The sequence below is a fragment of the Rhinopithecus bieti genome, unplaced genomic scaffold, assembly GCF_001698545.2.
Source record: "Rhinopithecus bieti isolate Rb0 unplaced genomic scaffold, ASM169854v2 scaffold_4129, whole genome shotgun sequence".
Lineage (NCBI taxonomy): Eukaryota > Metazoa > Chordata > Mammalia > Primates > Cercopithecidae > Rhinopithecus > Rhinopithecus bieti.
Genome location: NW_016804391.1, coordinates 799,176 through 822,297, shown reverse-complemented (window position 1 = coordinate 822,297; position 23,122 = coordinate 799,176). Strand labels below are relative to the sequence as shown.

The window sequence follows — 23,122 nt, the reverse complement described above, 5'->3', positions numbered from 1 at the left end:
TCATTCACAATTGCCACAAAAAGAATAAAACACCTAGGAATACAGCTAACTAGGGAAGTGAAGGATCTCTATAAGGAGAACTACAAACCACTGCTCAAAGAAATCAGCGAAGACACAAATGGAAAAACATTCCATGCTTATGGATTGGAAGAATAAATATCGTTAAAATGGCCATACTGCCCAAAGCAATTTATAGATTCAGTGCTATTCCCGTTAAACTACCATTGAAATTCTTCATAGAGCTAGAAAAAAACGATTTTAACATTCATATGGAACCAAAAAAGAGCCTAAATAGCCAAGGCAGTCCTACACAAAAAAAGAACAAAGCTGAAGGCATCATGCTACCTGACTTCAAACTATACTACAGGGCTCCAGTAATCAAAACAGCATGGTACTGATACAAGAGCAGACACATAGACCAGTGAAACAGAATAGAGAACCCAGAAATAAGACTGCACGCCTACAACTTATGTGGTCTTTGACAAACCTGACAAAAACAAGCAATGGGGAAAGGATTCCCTATTCAGTAAATGGTGCTGGGATAACTGGTTAGCCATATGCAGAAGATTGAAACTGGACCCCTTCCTTACAGCATATACAAAAATAAACTCAAGATGGATTAAAAACTTCAATGTAGGCCAGGCGAGGTGGCTCATGCCTGTAATCCCAGCACTTTCAGAGGCTGAGGCATGTGGATCATTGAGGCCAGCAGTTTGAGACCAGCCTGGCCAACATGGCAAAACCCCATCTCTAATAAAAAAGCAAAAATTAGCAGGGTGTGATGGCACATGCCTGTAATCCCAGCTACTCAAGAGGCTGAGGCATGAGAATCGCTTGAACCCTGGAAGTGGATGTTGCATTGAGCTAAGATCGCTGCACTCCAGGCTGGGCAACAATTCAGACTCCATCTCACAAAAAGATATATATATATATATATACACTTCAATGTAAAACCCAAAACTGTGAAAACCGTGGAAGACAATCTAGGCAGTACCATTCAGGACACAGGCATGGGCAAAGACTTCATGACGATGCCAAAAGCAATTGCAACACAAGCAAAAATGGACATAGAATCAAAGAACTTCTGCACAGCAAAATAAACTATGAACAAAGTAAACAAACAACCTATAGATTGGGAGAAAATTTTTGCATACTGCATCTGACAAAGATCTAATATCCAGCATCTATAAGAAACTTAAATATACAAGAAAAAACCCCATTAAGAAGTGGGCAAGGCTGGGCGCGGTGGCTCACGCCTGCAATCCCAGCACTTTGGGAGACCAAGGCAGGCAGATCACTTGAGGTCAAGAGTTTGAGACCAGTTCGGCCAACATGGTGAAACCCCGTCTCTACTAAAACAAATAGAAAAATTAGCTGGGCTTGGTGGTACATGCCTGTAATCCCAGCTATTCGGGAGGTTGAGACAGGAGAATGCTTGAACTCCGGGCGGCAGAGATTGCAGTGAGCCAAGATAGTGCCACTCCACTCCAGCCTGGGCAACAGAGTGAGTCCGTCTCAATGAAACAATAATAATAATAAAATTTTTTTAAAGACACTTGGCCAGGTGCAGTGGCTCACATCTGTAATCCCAGAACTTTGGGAGGCCAAGGCAGACAGATCACTTGAGGTCAGGAGTTTGAGACCAGCCTGGCCAACTTGGTGAAACCCCATCTCTACTAAAAAAACAATACAAAAATTAGCTGGGCATGGTGGTGTATGCCTGTAATCCCAGCTATTCAGGAGGCTGAGACAGGAGAATTGCTTGAACTCCAGGTGGCAGAGACTGCAGTGAGCCGAGATCGTGCCACTCCACTCCAGCCTGGGCAACAGAGTAAGACTCTATCTCAAAATAATAATAATAATAATAATAATAATAATAATAATAATTTTTTAAAGACTTTTGGCCAGGCGTAGTGGCTCACATCTGTAAACCCAGCACTTTGGGAGGCCAAGGCAGGCAGATCACCTGAGGTCAGGAGTTTGAGACCATTGGCCAACATGGTGAAACCCCATCTCTACTTAAAATACAAAAAATTTAGCTGGGCGTGGTTGTGGGCTCTTGTAATCCCAGCTACACGGGAGGCTGAGGCAGGAGAATCACTTGAACTCAGGAGGCAGAGGTTGCAGTGAGCTGAGATTACACCACTGCACTCCAGCCTGGGTGACAGAGTAAGACTCCATCTCCAAAAAAAAAAAAAGGTGGGCAAAGGACATGAACAGACACTTCTCGAAAGACATATACGTGGTCAACAATCATGTGTCTCTCCCTCCACTGCCATAGTGTCAGAGGAGGTGTAGCCGAGTCACTTTTACCAACACCTAGCAATAACATAACTACCCCACCACAATGTCAGTGGAGACCCCTTGGGGAATTGGAATTCTAACCATTCCCTAGCAGTAATGGGGAGCTTCCCCATCCCCCAACACTCAGATTTCAGTGGAGGCCTAGTAAGCAACTTGGAATTTATTCACAGCTGGCAGTAATGAGGCAGCTTTATCCCTTTTCTGCTGGAGCAGTTTCAGAAAAAGCCAGCTAAAATACAAATTTCATAAAATCTAGAGCCTTATACTACTGCAAAAATGTTTAGCTTTGAATTTAAAATCACATGTTATTTGCCAAGCATGGTGGCTCATGCCTGAAATCCCAGCACTTTGGGAAGACAATGTATGTCCACACCAAGACGTTAGAATTATCCGGCAAATTTTAAAGCAGTCTTGATAAAAATGCCTTAGCGAGCAATTGTGAACATACTTGAAACAAATCAAGAAATAGAAGAAGATAATTTTTCATATTTTATTTTATTTTATTTTATTTATTATTTTAATTTTTTGAGACAGGGTCTTGCTCTGTTGCTCAGTCTGGAGTGCAGTGGCTTAATCTCGGCCCACTGTAGCCTCTGCCTCCCAAGTTCAAGTGATTCTCCTGCCTCAGCCTCCCGAGTAGCTGGGGTTACAAGCATGTGCCACCACACCCGGCTAATTTTTGTATTTTTAATAGAGACGGGATTTCACCATGTTGGCCAGACTGGTCTCGAACTCCTGACTTCAAGTGATCCGCCCGCCTTGCCTCCCAAAGTGGTGGGATTACAGGCGTGAGCCACTGCACCTGGCCAATAATTTTTTTAAATTAGAATTTTTATAACTGATTCAGTAATTGAAATAAAAGTTCAGAGATTTTGTGAGAGAAATTGAACCAGGAAAAAAAAAAAAAGCATTCAGAGATAGACTTAAGAGCAGAATGAATGGGACAGAGAAAATAATCTATGAACTACAAGATAGAATAATACATATTACTCAGTGTATACAACAACATAGAAAATAGACTTAAAAAAAAAAAAGACTGAGGAGCTTGTGAGAATATGACAGAAAAAGCAAATGTGTGTTATCGGAGTCATGGAGAGAAAAAAAAGGCATAGATGAAAAGCACCTTAGTAAATAACGACTGGAAACTTACCAAATTTGGCGGGAGAGAGAAATCTCTGTATTCAAGAAGATTAGCAGACTCCAAACAGGATAAACTCAAACAAATATATGCCGAGACACATAATCACGTTTCAGAACACTAACAGAACAATTTTAGGCTGGGCGAGGTAGGTTACACCTGTAATACCAAATACTTTGGGAGGCTGATTGCCTGAGCTCAGAAGTTTGAGACCACCCTGGGCAACATGGTGAAACCCTGTCTCTACAAAAAATACAAAAAAAATTTGCCACTCATGGTGGCACATGCCTGTCATCGCAACTACTCAGGAGAGCGAGTCTCAGAAAAAATAAAAAACAAAACAAAACAAAAAACACCAGTTTTAAAGTAATGACAGAGAAATTACCGCTACCTATAGGGATAAAACAATTCAAATGACAATAGATTTCTTATCTGAATCTATGGAGGCCAAATGGAAGTGACACAACATTTTTCACATCCTGAAAGCAAAGAATTGTCAGCTTCAAATTTTCTTTTTTTTTTCTTTCTTTTTTTTTTTTTTTTGAGACGGGCTGGAGTGGCAGTGGCAGATCCCTCAGCTCCACTGCAACTCCGCCTCAGCCTCTCGGAGCAGCTGGGACTACAGGCGCTCCGCCATCCTCGCCCGGCTAGTTTCCTTTTTTTTGTATTTTTAGTAGAGGACGGGGTTTCACCATAAAGGTTAGCCAGATGTCTCGATTTCCTCCTGACACTCATGATCCTGCCCATCTCGCGGCCGTCCCCAAAGTGTGGGATTACCAGGCTTGAGCCACCGCCGCCCGGCCCCGCTTCCAAATTTTCTAACCAATGAAAATATCTGTCAGGAATTAAGAAGAAATAAAGGCATTCTTAGATTAAGGAAAATTAAGAGAGTTTGTTGCCAACAGATGTACCCTATGAGTAAAGGAAGTTCTGTGAACAGAAAGGAAACAGTTTTTAAAAAAGACACTTTGGAACAATAGGAAGGAAGAATATGGTAAGCAAAAACATGGATATATACAATGGGCTTTCCTTCTCCTCTTGAGTTTTTTCTAAGTTGTGTTTAATCATTGAAGCAAAAAGTTTTAACACTGCTATATTGTTTTAACTACTTTATTAAGACACAATTCACAGACCATCCAATTTACTCTTTTAAAATAGACTATGGTTTTTGATGTACTACATTTTTTTAACTTCCAGTAAAATTCAGTGTCAATTAAGTGACAATTCAGTGTCTTTAAGTACATTCACATTGTTGTATGACCATGACTGCTGTCCATACCCAGAACTTTTTCATCATCCCTTACTATAACTCTGTACCCATTAAACTGTAACTCTCCATTCTCTCTTCCCCTCAGCCTCTGGTAATCACTGTCTATTTCTTTGAAAATGGGATTGTATATAATACCTGTTGTTTTGTGTCTGCCTTAATTCACTTAGCATAATGTCTTTAAGTTTCATCCATGTTGTAGTACCAGTACTATCATGTGTTGCTTAACGATAGGAATACATTCTGAGAAATGCATTGTTAGGCAATTTTGTAATTATGTAAACATAGAATGTACTTACATAAACTTAAATAGTATAGCCTAACCAGGCTATATGGTATAGCCTCTTGCTCCTAAGCTACAAACCTGTATATCATGTTACTGTACTGAATACAGTAGTCAGTTGTGACACAGTGGTATTTACATAACTAAATGTAGAAAAGGTACGGTAAAAATACAATATAAAGGATAAAAAATGGCAGCCCACTATGGGGCACTTACCTGAATGGAGCTTACAGGCCTGTGATTGAGTGGAGGGTCAGTGATTGAGTGGAGAGTGAATGTGAAGGCCTAGGACATCACTGTTACACTACTGTAGATTTTATAAACATTGCACACTTAGGCTACATTAATTATTTTTTTTCCTCAATAGTAAATTAATCTTAGCTTTCTGTAGCTTTTTTACTTTATAAACTTTTAATTTTTTTTAACATTTTGACTCATAATAACTTAGCTTTAAATAAGAACACATTATACAGCTGTACAAAAAAAATTTATGTCATTTTATAAGCTTTATTTTTAACATTTTTTCTTCTTTTTAAACTTTTTTAGTTAAAAGGGAAAACAGAGCGGGGCATGGTGGCTCACGCCTGTAATCCCAACACTTTGGGAGGCCAGAGCGGGCAGATCGCTTGAGTCCAGGAGTTGGAGACCAGCCTGGGCAACATGGCAAGACCCTGTCTACAAAAAATAAAAAATTAGCCCGGCATGGTGGCATGTGCCTGTATTGCCAGCAACTTGGCAGGCAGAAGTCAGAGGATCGCTTTAGTCTGGGAGGTCGAGGCAGCAGTGAGCCATGATCCTGCTATTGTACTCCAGCCTGAGTGACAGAGTGAGACCCTGTCTCAAAATAATAAAGAAAAAAAAAAAAGAGAGAGAAATCTAAGACACAAACCCACATTAGCCTAGGCCTACCCAGGGGCAGGATCATCAATATCACTGTTTTCTCCCTCTATGTCTTGTTCTACTGAAAGGTCTTCAGGGGCAGTAACACTCATGGAGCTGTCATCTGATATGGTAATAATGTCTTCTGGAGTATCTCATGAAGGATCTGATCCGCCCGCCTTGGCCTCCCAAAGTGCTGGGATTACAGGCTTGAGCCACCGCTCCCGGCCACGCCTGGCTAATTTTTTTGTATTTTTAGTAGAGACGGGGTTTCACTGTGTTAGCCAGGATGGTCTCTATCTCCTGACCTCGTGATCCACCTGCCTTGGCCTCCCAAAGTGCTGGGATTACAGGTGTGAGCCACTACGCCAGGCCAATTTTTTGTATTTTTAATATAGACGGGGTTTCACTGTTTTGGCCAGCCTTGTCTCTAATGCCTGACCTAGTAATCCACCCGCCTCAGCCTCCCAAAGTGCTGGGATTATAGGCATGAGCCAGCGCGCCCAGCCAAGGCTGTTTTTTAATAAATAGGAGTATACTCTAAAATATTGATGAAAAGTATAGTATATTATTTATATAAACCAGTAACAAAGCCATTTTATCAAGTATTATGTATTATACCTAACTATGTCTGCTATGCTTGTATTCAACTGGTAGCGCAATAGGTTTGTTTACACCAGCATCACCACAAACACATGATTAACACTTTGTACTGCAAAGTTACAGCAGCTAGGAGAAATTTTTCAGCTCCCTTATTACCTTCTGGGACCACCATCATATATGCAGTCTGTTGTTGACTACAACAGCACATGACTATATGTATAAGAATTTCATTCTTTTGGCCAGGTGTGGTGGCTCATGCCTGTAATCCCAGCACTTTGAGAGGACGAGGCAGGCGGACCACCTGAGGTTGGGAGTTCAAGACCAGCCTGACCAACATGGAGAAACCCTGTCTCTACTGGAAAAAAAAAAAAAATTACAAAATTAACTGGTCATGGTGGCACATGCCTATAATCCCAGCTACTCAGGAAGCTGAGGCAGGAGAATCGCTTAAACCCAAGCGGCAGAGGTTACAGTGAGCTGAGATCGCACCATTGCACTCCAGCCTGGGCAGCAAGAGCAAAACCTCCTCTCAAAAAAAAAGAAAAAATAATTTCATTCTTTTTTAAGGCTGAATAATTTTATATGAAACAAAAACAAAAAAACAAACAAAATTACTAAGTACTGTTTCAGTAGGTAGGAAAAAATGTTAAAAGATCATAAATTTGCCTGGAAAACTTCTCAAGTTATTTAAACACAAGAATTTCTCCTTTTTGTAATCAACGTTAGGTTATGCGTAATAATGAAGGAGAGCAGGTGCCAGATGCTCTACCCTTAGTAATTTTTAATAATAATAAAATATTTAATAAGCTTCATAATGACCTGTGTGTTTTTGGTTGTAGTTTTGCTATATTTGTTGTTTTATGTAGACTATTATACTTAAAATATATCTTTAGCATATATCATGTGAAGTATGGTGGGAAAGAATAGCTAAAATTAAAAATTGGTGGTGGAAAAATCCTTAAATAATTAAATATTTTTTTAGTCAGTACATATTAGTTCTTGTAGCTGTTTGACCCCTTTTTATAAGCAAATATCAGAATAGGTACTGAAATTGATAGTGCTTTTTGTTTCAGGAAAGTATCTAAGACAAAAGAGAATTGACTTCCAGCTTCCTTATGATATCCTTTGGCAGTGGAAACACAATCAGGTACAGAGAGCCTGTTTTACCAGGTTTCATTCTTAAATGGTAAAGGGGAGGGGAAATGCAAGTGTTTTCTTTCTCCTTGTTATGTTTTCATCTTAGGAGGTTTTCAGAAGTGTCCCTGTGAAGGTTAGAACTAAGAAAAATGAATTTGCATCCATATTTAATGTGACCTATTTGCCTTTACTCTTACTGCAAAATAGCAGTGGGTTGCTGCTTTCCTAGGCAACCTTCTGTTGTTATTCTGGACTTTTATTTTGGTAGCAAATATTTTGTTCTGTAACAATTCTATCTGATGCAGGCCTCAGGAGAATTTAGATGTACTGCCAGTAGCACTAAGAAATTTCAGACTTTATTTTTGTTGGCTCCTTCTTATCAGTTTGAAATTTATTTTTCACATGCAAAAGAGATTCGTCTACCAAAGGAAGCAGGGAAATGTTTTAACACTCTTGTACTTTTAAAAGATCTTTAAATATATTGGTAACTAAAAATAGGAAGATGCTGTTTTTTTTCTCTTGCTTCCCAAATTGAAAAGTTTTCCCCCAGTGATTTTGTATTAGCTTACAGCACCCAGGTCCCATATTGTGAACGACCATTGGGAAATAGAAATAGTCACGCAATTGAGGTGAATAGATTTCCTGAGTTCTGTCAAAATGCCACCAAAGGTTAATTTTGGAAAGCCAAAATTGACATTCCCCTCTTCATTCTCTTCTCCAATGGCCTCTCTTGAATTCTGAGAGTATTAATATGTTAGATATTGTCTCAGTTTTTATCAATGAAGGAGAGAATGCTTTGAACATACTGACTAGAAAATGATGGTGGGATTCTTCCAATATATTAATAAACAGTCTAGCTTAGTGCAAGTTGCTGTTTGTTTTGTACGGTCCCTTATGGCAAAATGCTGGAAGATTGCCTCTCTTTTAATGCATTCTTTTTTTTTTCTTTCTTTCTAATGTCTTCTTGATTATAATGTGAGACCTCCATTTTGCCTGCCTGCCCTCTCTCCTTTATTCACTAAATTAATTGCCTTAATTAAAATTGGAAATGTTTTGCTACAATTCTCAACCTGAAAAGCCAGGGTACTCATCTTTTTAATTTCATGTACCCGCCCAGACATCTAAATAAGCCCTATAGCATGTTGTTTTCCTTTCTTTTGACAGAAGCAAATCGAATCTTAATTTGTCCAGATGAGTAGCTTTGGTCTCCAGTGTGATTTTCATTTAAGTCTGCCCAACAACATGCCGAAGAAACATGTAATTCCACTTCTATAAACTATTTAGTGCTGCTTCTGTTGAATCTTTTTCTCTCACCTTTTATTCCAGAGTAAAAAGAGATCACACCAAGAGTTTCCCTAAAATGTATCCCACCCAAAATGTCTTGTAAATATTTCCAGATGAGTAGAGCACATAGAAAATTTCCTGTATTTTTAGTGACTGATGCTGCCATCTGGCATTTGAAGTTAAATGCTATATCAAGATTTTTCTTCTTTTCTTCTAGCTATACAAAAAGCCAGATGTCCCACTGTATAAGAAAATTCGTTCAAGTGAGTAACTTGGGAGCTATTTTTTCTGCCTCTGTACATCAATGTCCTTCTGAGCCTAGGACTTGAAAAATTATCCTGTATGTTCACAAATTATTCTTTGCTTTCTTTTCAAGATGTCTACGTTGATGTCAAACCCCTTTCTGGTTACGAAGCTACCACCTGTAACTGTAAGAAGCCAGATGATGACACCAGGAAGGGCTGTGTTGATGACTGCCTCAATAGGTACTGTCATGCTTTGATTTCTCTGAAGCATAGGCTTTAAGGTATACATACAACACTTCCTTTGGAAGGTACAGTTAAATAGCCTCTTTCATTTTTCTTCAAGAAGTTGCATAAAGATACATAAACTATAGTGGGTGGGCATAATACAGAAACAGAAAATGAATGAGATTTAGTCTTGTGTGCGCCTTGGTTGGTTTAAATCCTTTTACTTTTTTTTTTTTTTTTTTTTTTTTTTTTGAGATGGAATCTCCCACTGTTGCCCAGGCTGGAGTGCAGTGGCACGATCTTGGTTCACTGCAAGCTCTGCCTCCCGGGTTCACGGCGTTCTCCTGCCTCAGCCTCCCTAATAGCTGGGACTACAGGCTCCTGCCAACACACTTGGCTAATTTTTTTGTATTTTTAGTAGAGACGGGGTTTTACCGTATTAGCCAGGATGGTCTCAGTTTGACCTGGTGATCCCCCCACCTCGGCTTCCCAAAGTGCTAGCATTACAGGCGTGAGCCACTACGCCCAGCCAATCCTTTTACTATTTATGAGACCTGAGGAAAGTTATTTAATGCATCTAATAAAAGTAATACCTTACCTTGTCTATAGAGGGTTCGTGGAAATTGTATGAAACTGTTCATAAACAATGTTTGTGAAGTTTTGGCTTGGGGGTATTTTTTTTTTTTTTTTGAGACGGAGTCTTGCTCTGTTGCCCAGGCTGGAGTGCAGTGGCCAGATCTCAGCTCACTGCAAGCTCCACCTCCCGGGTTTACGCCATTCTCCTGCCTCAGCCTCCTGAGTGGTGGGGACTACAGGCGCCTGCCACCTCACCTTTTTTGTATTTTTTAGTATAAAGACGAGTTTCACCGTTGTTAGCCAGGATGGTCTCCGATCTTACCTCGTGTCCGCCCGCTCGGCCTCCCAAAGTACTGGATTGACAGACTTGAGCCACTGCCCCCTGGCCTTTTTTTTTTTTTTTTTTTTTTTTTTTTTTTTTTTTTTTTTTTTTAAGAGATAGGGTCTCACTGTGTTCCCAGGCTGGATTCAAACTCCTGGGCTCAAGTAATCTCCCACCTCAGCCTCTCTGATAGCTTGGGAACTATAGGCATGTGAGTACCAATGCCTGCTCATAAAGCATTAAAGCACAGTCTAGGACCTTCCTAGCTCTCAATAATTGATTGCATAATGAGGAAGGAGAATAGGACAGTGGCAGTGAGGAGGAAGAGGAAGGGCATGATAATTTTAGAAGAAAGTAAAATGGTTGATAAACCATTGGCATATAGGGGAATGTGCTCTTCATATAGGGGATATATTCTCTCTCTTGACAATGAAGTATGGAATCTAACCTGAATTAGAGATAGAAGAATTATGAATTGGCTGGCAATGGTGGGCTCATGCCTGTAATCCAAGCACTTTGGGAGGCTGAGGTGGGTGAATCACCCTGAGGTCCAGGAGTTCGAGCCAAGCCTGACCAACATTGGAGAAAGCGAAACCCCATCTCTACTAAAAATACAAATTAGCCAGCGTGGTGGCTCATGCCTATAATCCAGCTACTGGGGAGGCTGAGTGCAGGAAATTGCTTGAACCTGGGAGGCAGAGGTTGCGGTGAGCCAAGGTCCGTGCCCATTGCACTCCAGCCTGGGCAACAAGAAGGAAACTCCATCTCCTAAAAAAAAAAAAAAAAAAAAAAAAAGAATTATGAATTATGACTTTGATTTGAGTCTATGTAATTTTTTTTTCTTTTTTCCTGAGATGGAGTCTAGCTCTGTTACCCAGGCTGGAGTGCAGTGGCATGATCTTGGCTCACTGCAACCTCTGCCTCCCAGGTTCAAGCAGTTCTCCTGCCTCAGCCTCCCAAGTAGCTGGGATTACAGGTGCCCACCACCACGCCTGGCTAATTTTTGTATTTTTTTAATTTATTTTTTTGAGATGGAGTCATGTTCTGTCACCAGGCTGGAGTGCGGTGGTGCAATCTCAGCTCACTGCAACCTCCACCTCCCGGGTTCAAGTGATTCTCCTACCTCAGCCTCCCAAGTAGCTGGGACTACAGGCATGAGCCACCACACCTAGCTAAGAGACTATATAGTTTTAAATGACACTGAAATTTCAAAATGGAAATGTCTAATAGACAAAGGAGTGGATATAGAATTTGTTGTTTTAGTAACAACGAACATTTGCAGCAAAATAAAAAGAATCAGTGAATTTTACATCAGTATTTCCTGTTCTGGATAGTTCTCATGGCTAAAGGTAGCTTCCTTCTTCTCTAGTCAACTGTGCATTTGGTCTGAAGAAAATCAGTGTTTTAGTTCTTCCTGCTTCAGCATGCCAGTTGGGAAATTCTACCTTACCTGCATCACTGTAAATTTACACTTTGTCATTTTATGTACATGTAGTTTCACATAATGTTTTGCATACTGATTTTCTTTACTCACAAATATTTTAAATGCACACTTTTATTAAACAGTGTTGTCCAAAAGCTCAGTATTTTTATTTATTTATGACACAGGGTATCACTCTGTTGCTCAGGCTGGAGTGCAATGTCACCATCACAGCTCACTACAACCTCGACCTCCTGGACTCAAGCAATCCTCCCATGTTAGCCTCCTGAGTAACTGAGACTAAAGGCGCATGTCACCACGCCTGGCTAATTTATTTATTTATTTTTAACATAGAGACGGGATCTCGATACTTAGCCTAGGCCTGTCCTGAACTCCTAGACCCTGAAATCTCATTATATGAGGGACAACCTAGATGTACGTTTAGTAGCTGGCTACGGTGCAACTCTCTCATTTTTCTTTTTTTTTTCTTTTTTTGAGACGAAGTTTCGCTCTTGTTGCCCAGGCTGGAGTACAGTGACGTGGTCTCAGCTCACTGCAGCCTCTGCCTCCCAGGTTCAAGCGATTCTCCTGCCTCATCCTTCTGAGTAGCTGGGGTTACAGGCACCTGTCACCACACCCAGCTAATAATTTTTGTATTTTTAGTAGAGACAGGGTTTCGCCATGTTGGCCAGGCTGGTCTCGAACTCCTAACCTTGGGTGATCCTCTTGCCTCGGCCTCCCAAAATGCTGGGATTACAAGCGTGAGCCACTGCGTCCGGCCAACTCTCGTTTTTTAAGGCCATTATCTGGCTATAGATAATGGCAAATTATACTAAATCAAAGACCTCACATTGTAGTTTACAGCATCTAATTTCAGATTTTGGTAAATTTAGTTTGGTTTCCAGACACAACAAATAGAAACATGTTTTGCTTTTATATAATTTAAGGACTATTCTGGTTATCAAAGCAAATGGGGAATATATTTCAATGCCTTGAACTCTAGACAAATTTTCAGTAACCTCTGAATGATTATTCCCTGGAAGAAATATTTTAAAATTTAAATCTCTCTTATCTGAGCACTCTTTTATTTATACTTAAGGGTTTTTTTTTTTTTAAATCCGTATGCGGTTTATAGTATGTGTTATTAGGTATTATGAAAATACTTGATGCCAGCCAAGCACAGTGACTCACATCTGTAATCCCAACACTTTGGGAGGCTGAGGTGGGCAGATCACTTGAGGTCAGGAGTTTCAGACCAGCCTGGGCAACATGGCAAAACCCCATCTCTACAAAACATACAAAAGTCATGGTGGTGCCCGCCTACAGTCCCAGCTACTTGGGAGGCTGGGGTAGGAGGATCGCTTGAGCCTGGCTGCAGTAAGCTGTGATCATGCCACTGTACTCCAGGCTGGGTGACAGAGTGAGACCCTGTGTCAAAAAAAAAAAAAAAAAGGAAAATATAGGTGTGGAATATTATGAATTAGAGGTTACATTTGAAGCCATGATTATAGATGAGCTCTCTAGAGAAAAGGAATATGGTAGAGGAAAGATGGATTTCTACCAGAAAAGACAGGAAGTGTTATTGGCAAGGTGGGAAATCCAGTATCATAAAAAATAAGGAAAGCCAAAAAAGGAAGACATTTCAAGAGGGGTGTTCAATAATATTCATGTACCAAAGAAGTCAGCAAAAGGAAGAGCTAAAGGTGGTTGAATTTGATGTTACAGCACTGCCTTCTTTACAGCTGAAGCTGATTATCTTAAATTGAAGAATAATCCAGTCGATATTTTATCTGCTTCCTATTTATATGATTTGACACTGTGTGCCGTGTGCCCTTTAGAATCGTGGTGGTATTTTTGTGAAGAATAAGTCAGATCACTCTGAAAGTACTTTAAGGTATAAACTGTTACATATTTTCTTTACAAAACTTAATTTTTTTTTCTTTTTTCTTGAGATACAGAGTCTTGCTCTGTCACCCAGGCTGGAGTGCAGTGGCACCATCTCGGCTCACTGCAGCCTCTGCCTCCCAGGTTCAAGCGATTCTCCTACCTCAGCCTCCCAAGTAGCTGGGATTACAGTTGCCACCACACCTGGCTAATTTTTGTATTTTTAGTAGAGACGAGGTTTCGCCGTGTTGGCCAGGCTGGTCTCAAACTCCTGACCTCACGTGATCCTCCCACCTCTGCCCCCCAAAGTGCTGGGATTACAGGCATGAGCCACCGTGCCCGGCCTTTAAAATTATGATTGTAAACATAACATGATATTTTGACGATTATTTTCTTGATCATTCCTTGTTTTAATCATGCTTAAGGCCAGGCATATGTTAGCTTATGCCTGTAATCCAGCATTTTGGAAGGCCAAGGTGGGCAGATCACTTGAGTCCAGGAGTTTGTGACCAGCCTGGGCAAAATGGAAAAACCCCATCTTTACCAAAAATACAAAACATTAGCTGGGCATGGTGGCATGTGCCTATAGTCCCAGCTATTCTGGAGGCTGAGGTGAGAAAATCACCTGAGCCCAGGAGGTTGAGGCTGCAGTGAGCCAACTGTAATGAGACCCTGTATCCAAAAAACAAACCAAAAAATTATGCTTAACAGCCTAGATGAGATTTCAAACCATACACCAAAACTAAACAGCTCCCATTAAAAGAGCCAGGTGCATTGGCTTACAGAATGCTGTAATCCCTAGCATTTTGGGAGGCTGATGAGGAAGGATCCCTTGACCCCCAGGAATTCGAGACCAGCAAAAGCAACACAGCAAGACCTCATCTCTACAAATAATTTTTTTTTTAAGTAGCCAGATGTGGTGTTTCCACAGCTACCCAGCCTGTGTTCCCAGCTACCCAGTAAGCTGAGGTGGGAGAACTGCTTGAGCCCAGGTGGTCAAGGCTGCAGCGAGCCATTATTGTGCCACTGTACTTCAACCTGGGTGACAGAGCAAGACCGTCTCCAAAAAAAAAGTAAAAGAAAGCAATGACAAGATGTGTGTGCCTTTTGTCTTCTATGTTCAGTTTGTTTGTTTGTTTGTTTTGAGATGGAGCCTCGCTCTGTTGCCCAGGCTGGAGTACAGTGGCATGATCTCAGCTCACTGCAATGTCCGCCGTACAAGTTCAAGAGATTCTCCTGTCTCAGCCTCCCAAGTAGCTGGGACTATAGGCACACACCACCATGCCCTGCTAATTTTTGTATTTTTAGTAGAGATGAGGTTTTGCCACGTTGGCCAGGCTGCTCTCGAACTCCTGACCTCATGTGATCCTCCTGCCTCTGTCCCCCAAAGTGCTGGGATTACAGGCATGAGCCACCGCACCCAGCTAGAATTTTTAACTTGTTAATTCACTAACTATTATGAGTTCAGCTAGTCATATAGCCTGGAAATGTCATTTCAATTAACGTAATATAAAATTCCTGTAATACAACAGCAGAAAATATACCTAATGTCACTGAACTGTACTCTTAAAAATGGTTAAGGCCGGGTGTGATAGTTCATGCCTGTAATCCCACCTACTCAGGAGGCCAAGGCAGGATGGATCCCTTGAGCCAAGGAGTTCGAGGCTACAGTAGGCTGTGATCCGGCCACTGTACCCCAGTCTGGGTGACAGAGGGAGACTTCCCCTCTTTAATTAAAACAAAAGGCTGGGCACAATGGCTTGTGCCTGTAATCCCAGAACTTTGAGAGGCTGAGGTGGGTGGATCACTTGAGGCCAGGAGCTCGAGACCAGCCTGGCCAACATGACAAAACCTCATCTCTACTAAAAATACAAAAATTAGCTGGGCGTAGTGGTGCATGCCTGTAATCCCAACTACTTGGGAGGCTGAGGCAGGAGAATCCCTTGAATCCAGGAGGCAGAGGTTGCAGTGAACGAGATCACGCCACTGCACTCCAGCCTCGGTGACAGAGCGAGACTTTGCCTCAAAAAAAATAAAAATAAAAATAAATTTTAAAAAACAAAACAAAACTGGCTAGGTGCAGTGGCTCATGCCAGTAATCCCAGCACTTTGGGAAGCTGAGGTGGGTGGATCGTTTGAGGTCAGGAGTTCGAGACCAGCCCGGCCAACATGTTGAACCCCCATCTCTACTAAAAATACAAAAATTACCCGGGCGTGGTGGTATGTGCCTATAATCCCAGATACCTGGGAGCCTAAAGCAGTAGAATTGCTTGAACCCGGAAGACAGAGATTGCAGTGAGCCGAGATCATGCCACTACACTCCAGCCTGGGCAATGGAGTGAGACTCCATCTCAAAAATAATAAATAAAATAAGAGAAATTAGGGGCTGGGTGCAGTGGTTCACAAGTCTGTAATCCCAGCACTTTGGGAGCCCGAGGCGGGCAGATCACCTGAGGTCAGGAGTTTGAGACCAGCCTGGCCAACATGGTAAAATCCTGTCTACTGAAAATGCAAAAAATAGCTGGGCGCAGTGACACACATCTGTAATCCCAGCTACTCGGGAGGCTGAGGCAGGAGAATCACTTAAACCTGAAAAGTGAAGTTTGCAGTGAGCCGAGATCGTGCTAGTACACTCCAGCCTGGGCAACAGAGGCTGATTCCATCTCAAAAAAAAAAAGAAAGAAAAGTAAATTAGGTATTTTACCACAATTTTTTTAAAATCAGTAAATGGGCATGAGTGCTTCAAAATAAGAGTGCAGTGAAATCATCATCAAATTACTGATTCTTCTTTGGATCACAGTTATTTATTTATTTATTTATTTATTTATTTATTTATTTATTTTGAAACGGAATCTCACTCTGTCGCCCAGGCTGGAGTGCAGTGGTGCGATCTCTGCTCACTGCAACCTCTACCTCCCAGGTTCAAGGGACTCTCCTGCCTCAGCCTCCCAAGTAGCTGGAATTACAGGCACACACCACCACACCCAGCTAATTTTGTATTTTAGTAGAGACAGGGTTTCACCATGTTGGCCAGGCTAGTCTTGAACTCCTGACCTCAGGTAATCCACCCACCTCAGCCTCCCAAAGTGCTGGGATTACAGGAATGAGCCACGGTGCCTGGCCTTATTCTTTGAACAGATAAATATGACAATGTTTACCCAGGATGCTGAGTGGACAGTTAGCTTAATCATTTACAAGAAGCATTCAGGATTTGCAACCTGACTTGGAAATTCTGAATATTATTAATTTTTGACATTTATTATTTTAATCTTAGTGATTTGGGTACTTTTATTAAATAAAATTGATTTCATGTATTCATTTTAAATGTAAACTTTAAAATGGATGCATCAAGGTATGTATCATGTAAATTGATGTATAGTTATTCCTTTTTTTTCTAGAATGATCTTTGCTGAGTGTTCCCCCAACACTTGCCCATGTGGTGAGCAATGCTGTAACCAGAGGATACAGAGGCATGAATGGGTGCAATGTCTAGAACGATTTCGAGCTGAGGAAAAAGGTTGGGGAATCAGAACCAAAGAGCCCCTAAAAGCTGGGCAGTTCATCATTGAATACCTAGGGGAGGTTGTCAGCGAACAGGAATTCAGGTACAGTGGTAAATGATGGTATTCTAATAAAATGCAAAGGTATAAGATTAGAATGGAGAATGGAAGATTCAAAATTTACCTTCAGCTACTCTTTAATTGCCTTTCAATCATTTATCTTCTCTTTAGGAACAGGATGATTGAGCAGTATCATAATCACAGTGACCACTACTGCCTGAACCTGGATAGTGGGATGGTGATTGACAGTTACCGCATGGGAAATGAGGCCCGATTCATCAACCACAGCTGTGACCCAAATTGTGAAATGCAGAAATGGTAAGGAAGCAGGAAAAGGTGAAGCCAAGAATCCAACAGAATAGGCATTGAGTGCAGCAAGGGATTGATCTTTCCACAGTGTCAGTCAGCTTACACAAAGCAGCTCAGGCTATTCCCCATTACCCCAGATCCCATGGGCAGAGTAAGCTTCGTTTCACCCTAACTTCTCACTCCCAGACAGATATTTTGTTTTATTTGTGTTTTGTTTTATGTATGTTTGTTTTGCTTGTTTGGTGTTTTTGTTTGTTGTTTGTCATGAAAGTAGTTTCAGGATTTATGTCCTAGAAAAATGTAATAATGATAATAATGATAGCCAGGGTGGTGGTACGCACCTATAGTCTCAGCTATTTGAGAGGTTGAGGTGAGAGGAGCACTTGAGCCCAGGAGTTTGAGGCCAGTCTGGACAAAACAGCAAGAAAAAATCAGAAACAAAAAATAATAATAGGTCGGGTGCGTTGGCTCACGCCTGTAATCCCAGCACTTTGGGAGGCCAGGGTGGGCAGATCACGAGGTCAAGAGTTTGAGACCAGCCTGACCAACATGGTGAAACCCATCTCTACTAAAAAGGCAAAACTTAGCCAGGCATGGTAGCATGCACCTATAATCCCAGCTACTTGGGAGGCTGAGGCAGGAGAACTGCTTGAATTTGGAAGGCTGAGGTTGCAGTGAGCTGAGATCACACCAGTATATTCCAACCTGTGTGACAGAGCAAGACTCCATCTCGAAAAAATAATAATATTAATAATACCTAATATTTATTGAGTTCTTATGTGCTAGGCACTGTGTTACATGGATCATCTCATATCAGTTCATTCAGCCACTCTACTGCATGCTTATTACATACTTGGGGCATTTCTCACAAAGAGAAATAAAAATAAGTGAATCTGGAGGTCCCTTCTCTTCAAACAGATTAGCATCTAATTGAGAAGCAAAAAAATCACACCTAAAAAATAATTTTAAAATATTATATGAAGATACTGTGAACAACTTTGGAGTTTTTTGTTAAGTTTTAAAATGATAATTCATATACAGAAAAATACATAGATCTTAAGTGTACATTTGCATTAATTTTTTCAAATGTATACACCTCTTATAACCCACACCCCTATGAAAATATGACACACTTTATCATTTCAGAAAGTTACCTTTTAAGTCGATCTCCCAATCCCCCAAGGCAAGCACTGATCTGATTTCCATTGCCACAAATGAGTTTTACCTATTCCAGAACTTCATGTGAATGTATTATTTTGTGTCTGGCCTCTTTCATGTTAAAACATGTTTTGCAGTTCATCCATGTTGAATGCATTAGTGGTTTATTGCTTTTTTTTTTTTTTGAGACGGACTCTTGCTCTGTCGCCCAGGCTGCAGTGCAGTGGCCAGATCTCAGCTCACTGCAAGCTCCGCCTCCCGGGTTTACACCATTCTCCTGCCTCAGCCTCCCAAGTAGCTGGGACTACAGGCACCCGCCACCTCGCCCGGCTAGTTTTTTGTATTTTTTAGTAGAGACGGGGTTTCACCGTGTTCGCCAGGATGGTCTCGATCTCCTGACCTCGTGATCCACCCGTCTCGGCCTCCCAGAGTGCTGGGATTACAGGCTTGAGCCACCGCACCCAGCCGGTTTGTTGCTTTTTAATGTGGAGTTAATACTCCTTTGTGTGAATTTACCACAGTTTATCAATTACTGTGAACAACTTTATATTTGAAAAGTTAGATGAAATGAACAAATTCTTTGAAAAACATCCCAGCCGGGCACGGTGGCTCACTCCTATAATCCCAGCACTTTGGGAAGCCGAGGCGGGTGGAACACGAGGTCAGGAGTTCAAGACTAGCCTGGCCAAGATGGTGAAACCCCATCTCTACCAAAAATACAAAAATTAGCCTGGCGTGGTGGTGGGCGCTTGTAATCCCAGCTACTCAGGAGGCTGTGGCAGAGAATCGCTTGAACCCAGGAGGCAGAGGTTGCAGTGAGCTAAGATCACGCCACTGCACTCCAGCCTGGGCGACAGAGCAAGACTCAGTCTCAAAAGAAAAGAAAAGAAAACATGCCTTTCCAAACATGACATAAGACAAAACAGAAAATCTGCACATGTACCCCCAAAATTGAAAATATAACTAAAAATATCTAACTAAAGAACCTGGAGAACCAGATGTCTTCACTGATAATTCTTCCACATGCTTAAAGAACAAATAGGCTAGGCGTGGTGGCTCACACCTGCAATCCCAGCACTTAGGGAGGTAGAGGTGGGAGGATTGCTTGAGCCCAGGAGTTCAAGACCAGCCTGGGCAAGATGGTGAGACCTGTCTCAACAAAAATTTTAAGATAAAATTTAAATATTAGCTGGGTGTGATGGTGCTGCTTGGGAGACTGAGGTGAGAGGATCGCCTGAGCCCAGAAGTTCGAGGCTGTAGTTTTCTGTGATCATGTAACTGCACTCCAGCCTGGGTGACAGAGACCCTGTGTCTATTTAAAAAAATGAAGACAAGAAGAAATAATGGCAGTACCACTTATAAACTCTTTGCTTCTATAAAACTAGCGTTACCTCCTTCTAAAGCCTAACCAGGATGTTAACAGAAAGAAAAAATATAGGCCAATGTCTTCCATGAACATAGACACAAAAATCCTAAATAAAATATCAACAAATAAAATTTAACAATAAATACAAAGGTTAATACATCATGGCTATGTGGGGTTTATTCCAGGAATAAAAGATTGTTTGGTTTAACATTCAAAAATCAGTGTAAACCAATGTAATTTTATCACATGAACAGACTAAAGACATACTGTCTCAATAGAAGCAGAAAAAGCATTAAACAGTATTCAGTGCTCATTCATAATTAAAACTCAGCAAACTAGGAATAAAAGGAACTAACAAATCTGCTAAAGGGCATCCATTTTTTAAAATCTTTAGCTACCATTGTACATAAATAAGGATATCCACTGTCACATTTACATTTGAAGATTCTAACCAATACAATAGGAAAAGGAAAAAAGTATAAAGATTAGAAATGAAAAAGATTTAACTACCGTTATTCACAGATGACATTATTATACACATGGAAATTTCAACAGATATAAGTGAATTTAGTAAGATTAATGGAAAGATGGTCAGTATATAAAAATTAATGTATTGAGTACATTTTAATATATTAGCAACAACCAAGTAGAAAGTGAAATTTAAAAACCATTACAAGGCCAGGTACAGTGGCTTATGCCTGTAATCCCAGCACTTTGGGAGGCCGAGGAGAGCAGATCATGAGGTCAGGAGTTCGAGACCACCCTAGCCAACATGATGACTGAAACCCTCTCTCTACTAAAAATACAAAAATTAGCTGGTTGTGGTGGCATACGCCTGTAGTCGCAGCTATTGGAGGCTGAAGCAGGAGAATTGCTTCAACCCAGGAGGCAGAGGTTACAGTGAGCCAAGATCACGCCACTGCACTCCAGCCTGTGCGACACAGCAAGATTCCGTGTCAAAATAAATAAATAAAAACCAATACAATTTACAATAGCTTCATAAAAGCTATTGTAACTAGTCCCTAAGAATAAATCTTATGAAAGTTTGTAGGACCTCTATACTAGAAGCTGTCAGATGTTGGGAAAAAATAAAGATGACCTAAATTAATGGAAAAATATGCGATGTTCAAGGGTTGAGTGTTGGTAAATTTGTTTTTAAGTGAAAGAAAGTTTATTAAGAAAGTAAAGGAATAAAAGAAAAGAAAGGCTATTCCATAAACAGAGCAGCCCCAAGGGCTGCTGGGTGCCCATCTTTATGGTTCTTTATAGATTATATGCTTAGGGTGGAGTATACATGACTTTTCTGGGAAAGTGGTGGACAGTTCCCAGACCTAAGGGTTCCTTCAATTTTTAGACCATATAGGGTCACTTCCTGACGTTGCTATAGTGTTTGTAAACTGTCATGGCACTGATGGGAGTGTAGTAGTGAGAATGACCAGATGTCACTCTCTTTGCCATCTTGGTTTCTGTGGGTTTTGGCCAGCTTCTTTACTGCAACCTGTTTTGTCAGCAAGGCCTTTATGACCTGTATTTTGGTCAACCTCCTATCTTATCCTACAACTAAGAATGCTTAACCTACTGGGAATGCAACCCAGCAGATCTCAGCCTAATTTTACCCAACCTCTATACAAGATGGAATCTCTCTGGTTTAAACGCTTCTGACATTTTCCCCCTCCCTTTTATAAGAGAACCCTTAATCCTTAGGGGTAAACAGGGATGAAGATCCATCTTTAGCAGTTTCTTCAGGTTGAATAAGGGTGATGATATTCTTGCCTATTAGGGTCTCTTGTATCCAAGTCATAGAGAAGAGCTCAGTCGGGCCGGGTGCGGTGGCTCAAGCCTGTAATCCCAGCACTTTGGGAGGCCGAGACGGGCGGATCACGAGGTCAGGAGATCGAGACCGTCCTGCCTAACACAGTGAAACCCCGTCTCTACTAAAATACAAAACTAGCCGGGTGAGGTGGCGGGCGCCTATAGTCCCAGCTACTAGGGAGGCTGAGGCAGGAGAATGGCATAAACCCAGGAGGTAGAGCTTGCAGTGAGCTGAGATCCGGCCACTGCACTCCAGTCCGGGCGACAGAGCCAGACTCCGCCTCAAAAAAAAAAAAAAAAAAAGAGAAGAGCGCAGTCATAAAGCATCCGTATGGTGAGGGCCATTCATAGTTCTGACAAAAGGTGATATCACATGTCAGGAACCCTGTACAGGGACTGTATGGAAAAAGTATGATGCCAGTTTTCCCAAGGGGCTTTTATTAGCTCTCTCAGCCAAGTTTGGTTCCTTAATATAAAGCACTCCATTCCAATCAAAGCCTTGGTAAAATAACCAGTTTCTCCAATTGTGTCAACCGGTTTCCAGATTTTGGAGAAATCAGGTAGAGAGAAACAAACATGCTTCAAATTTTGTTCACAGGAGTTTTACTCAGTTGTTAAGAGCTGTCAATATGCCAGGCATGGTGGCTCATGCCTATAATCCTAGCACTTTGGGAGGCTGAGGCAGGTGGATCACCTGAGGTCAGGAGTTCGAGACTAGCCTGGCCAAAATGGTGAAACCCCATCTCTACTAAAAATACATTAAAAAATCAGCCATGCATAGTGGCGTACACCTGTAGTCCTAGCTATTCAGGAGGCTGAGGCAGGAGAATCGCTTGAACCCAGGAGGTGGAGGTTGCAGTGAGCTGAGATTGTGTCACTGCACTCCAGCTTGAGCAACAAGAGCAAAACTCCATCTCAAAAAAAACACAAAGCTGTCAATAACTCAAAAGTTTGCTTGACTCAAAAGTCAGCCAATCATTGTTGCAGTCTATTTCCTTTGGGTCATGGGTCTCCTAAGTATCATCCCTTCGTGGTCGCCAGAAAGATGCCGGAAAGGGGTTCTGATCCAGACTCCAAGGGCAGGTTCTTGGATTTCGCACAAGGAAGAATTAAAGATGGGTCCATAGAATAAAGTGAAAGCAAGTTTATTAAGAAAGTAAAGGGATAAAAAAACGGCTACTCCATAGGCACAGAGCAGCCCTTTTTTTTTTCTTAAGACAGAGCTGGAGTACAGTGGTATGATCTTGGCTCACTGCAGCCTCCTCTTCCCAGGTTCAAGCCATTCACCTGCCTCAGCCTCCTGAGTAGCTGAGACTACAGGCATACACCACCATGCCTGGCTAATTTTTT

The 23,122-nt window shown here is 41.4% G+C and overlaps 1 protein-coding gene across 1 annotated transcript in view; it reads left to right on the top strand.

Moving 5' to 3' along the window:
• The window catches only part of ASH1L (ASH1 like histone lysine methyltransferase), a 188,030-nt gene that overhangs the window by 135,504 nt on the left and 29,404 nt on the right, over positions 1–23,122 (top strand). Inside the window, 5 exon segments of the mRNA XM_017867692.1 lie at positions 7,548–7,621; positions 9,113–9,158; positions 9,272–9,380; positions 16,966–17,172; positions 17,299–17,445. Of these exon segments, the coding sequence (XP_017723181.1) occupies positions 7,548–7,621; positions 9,113–9,158; positions 9,272–9,380; positions 16,966–17,172; positions 17,299–17,445 (583 nt within the window).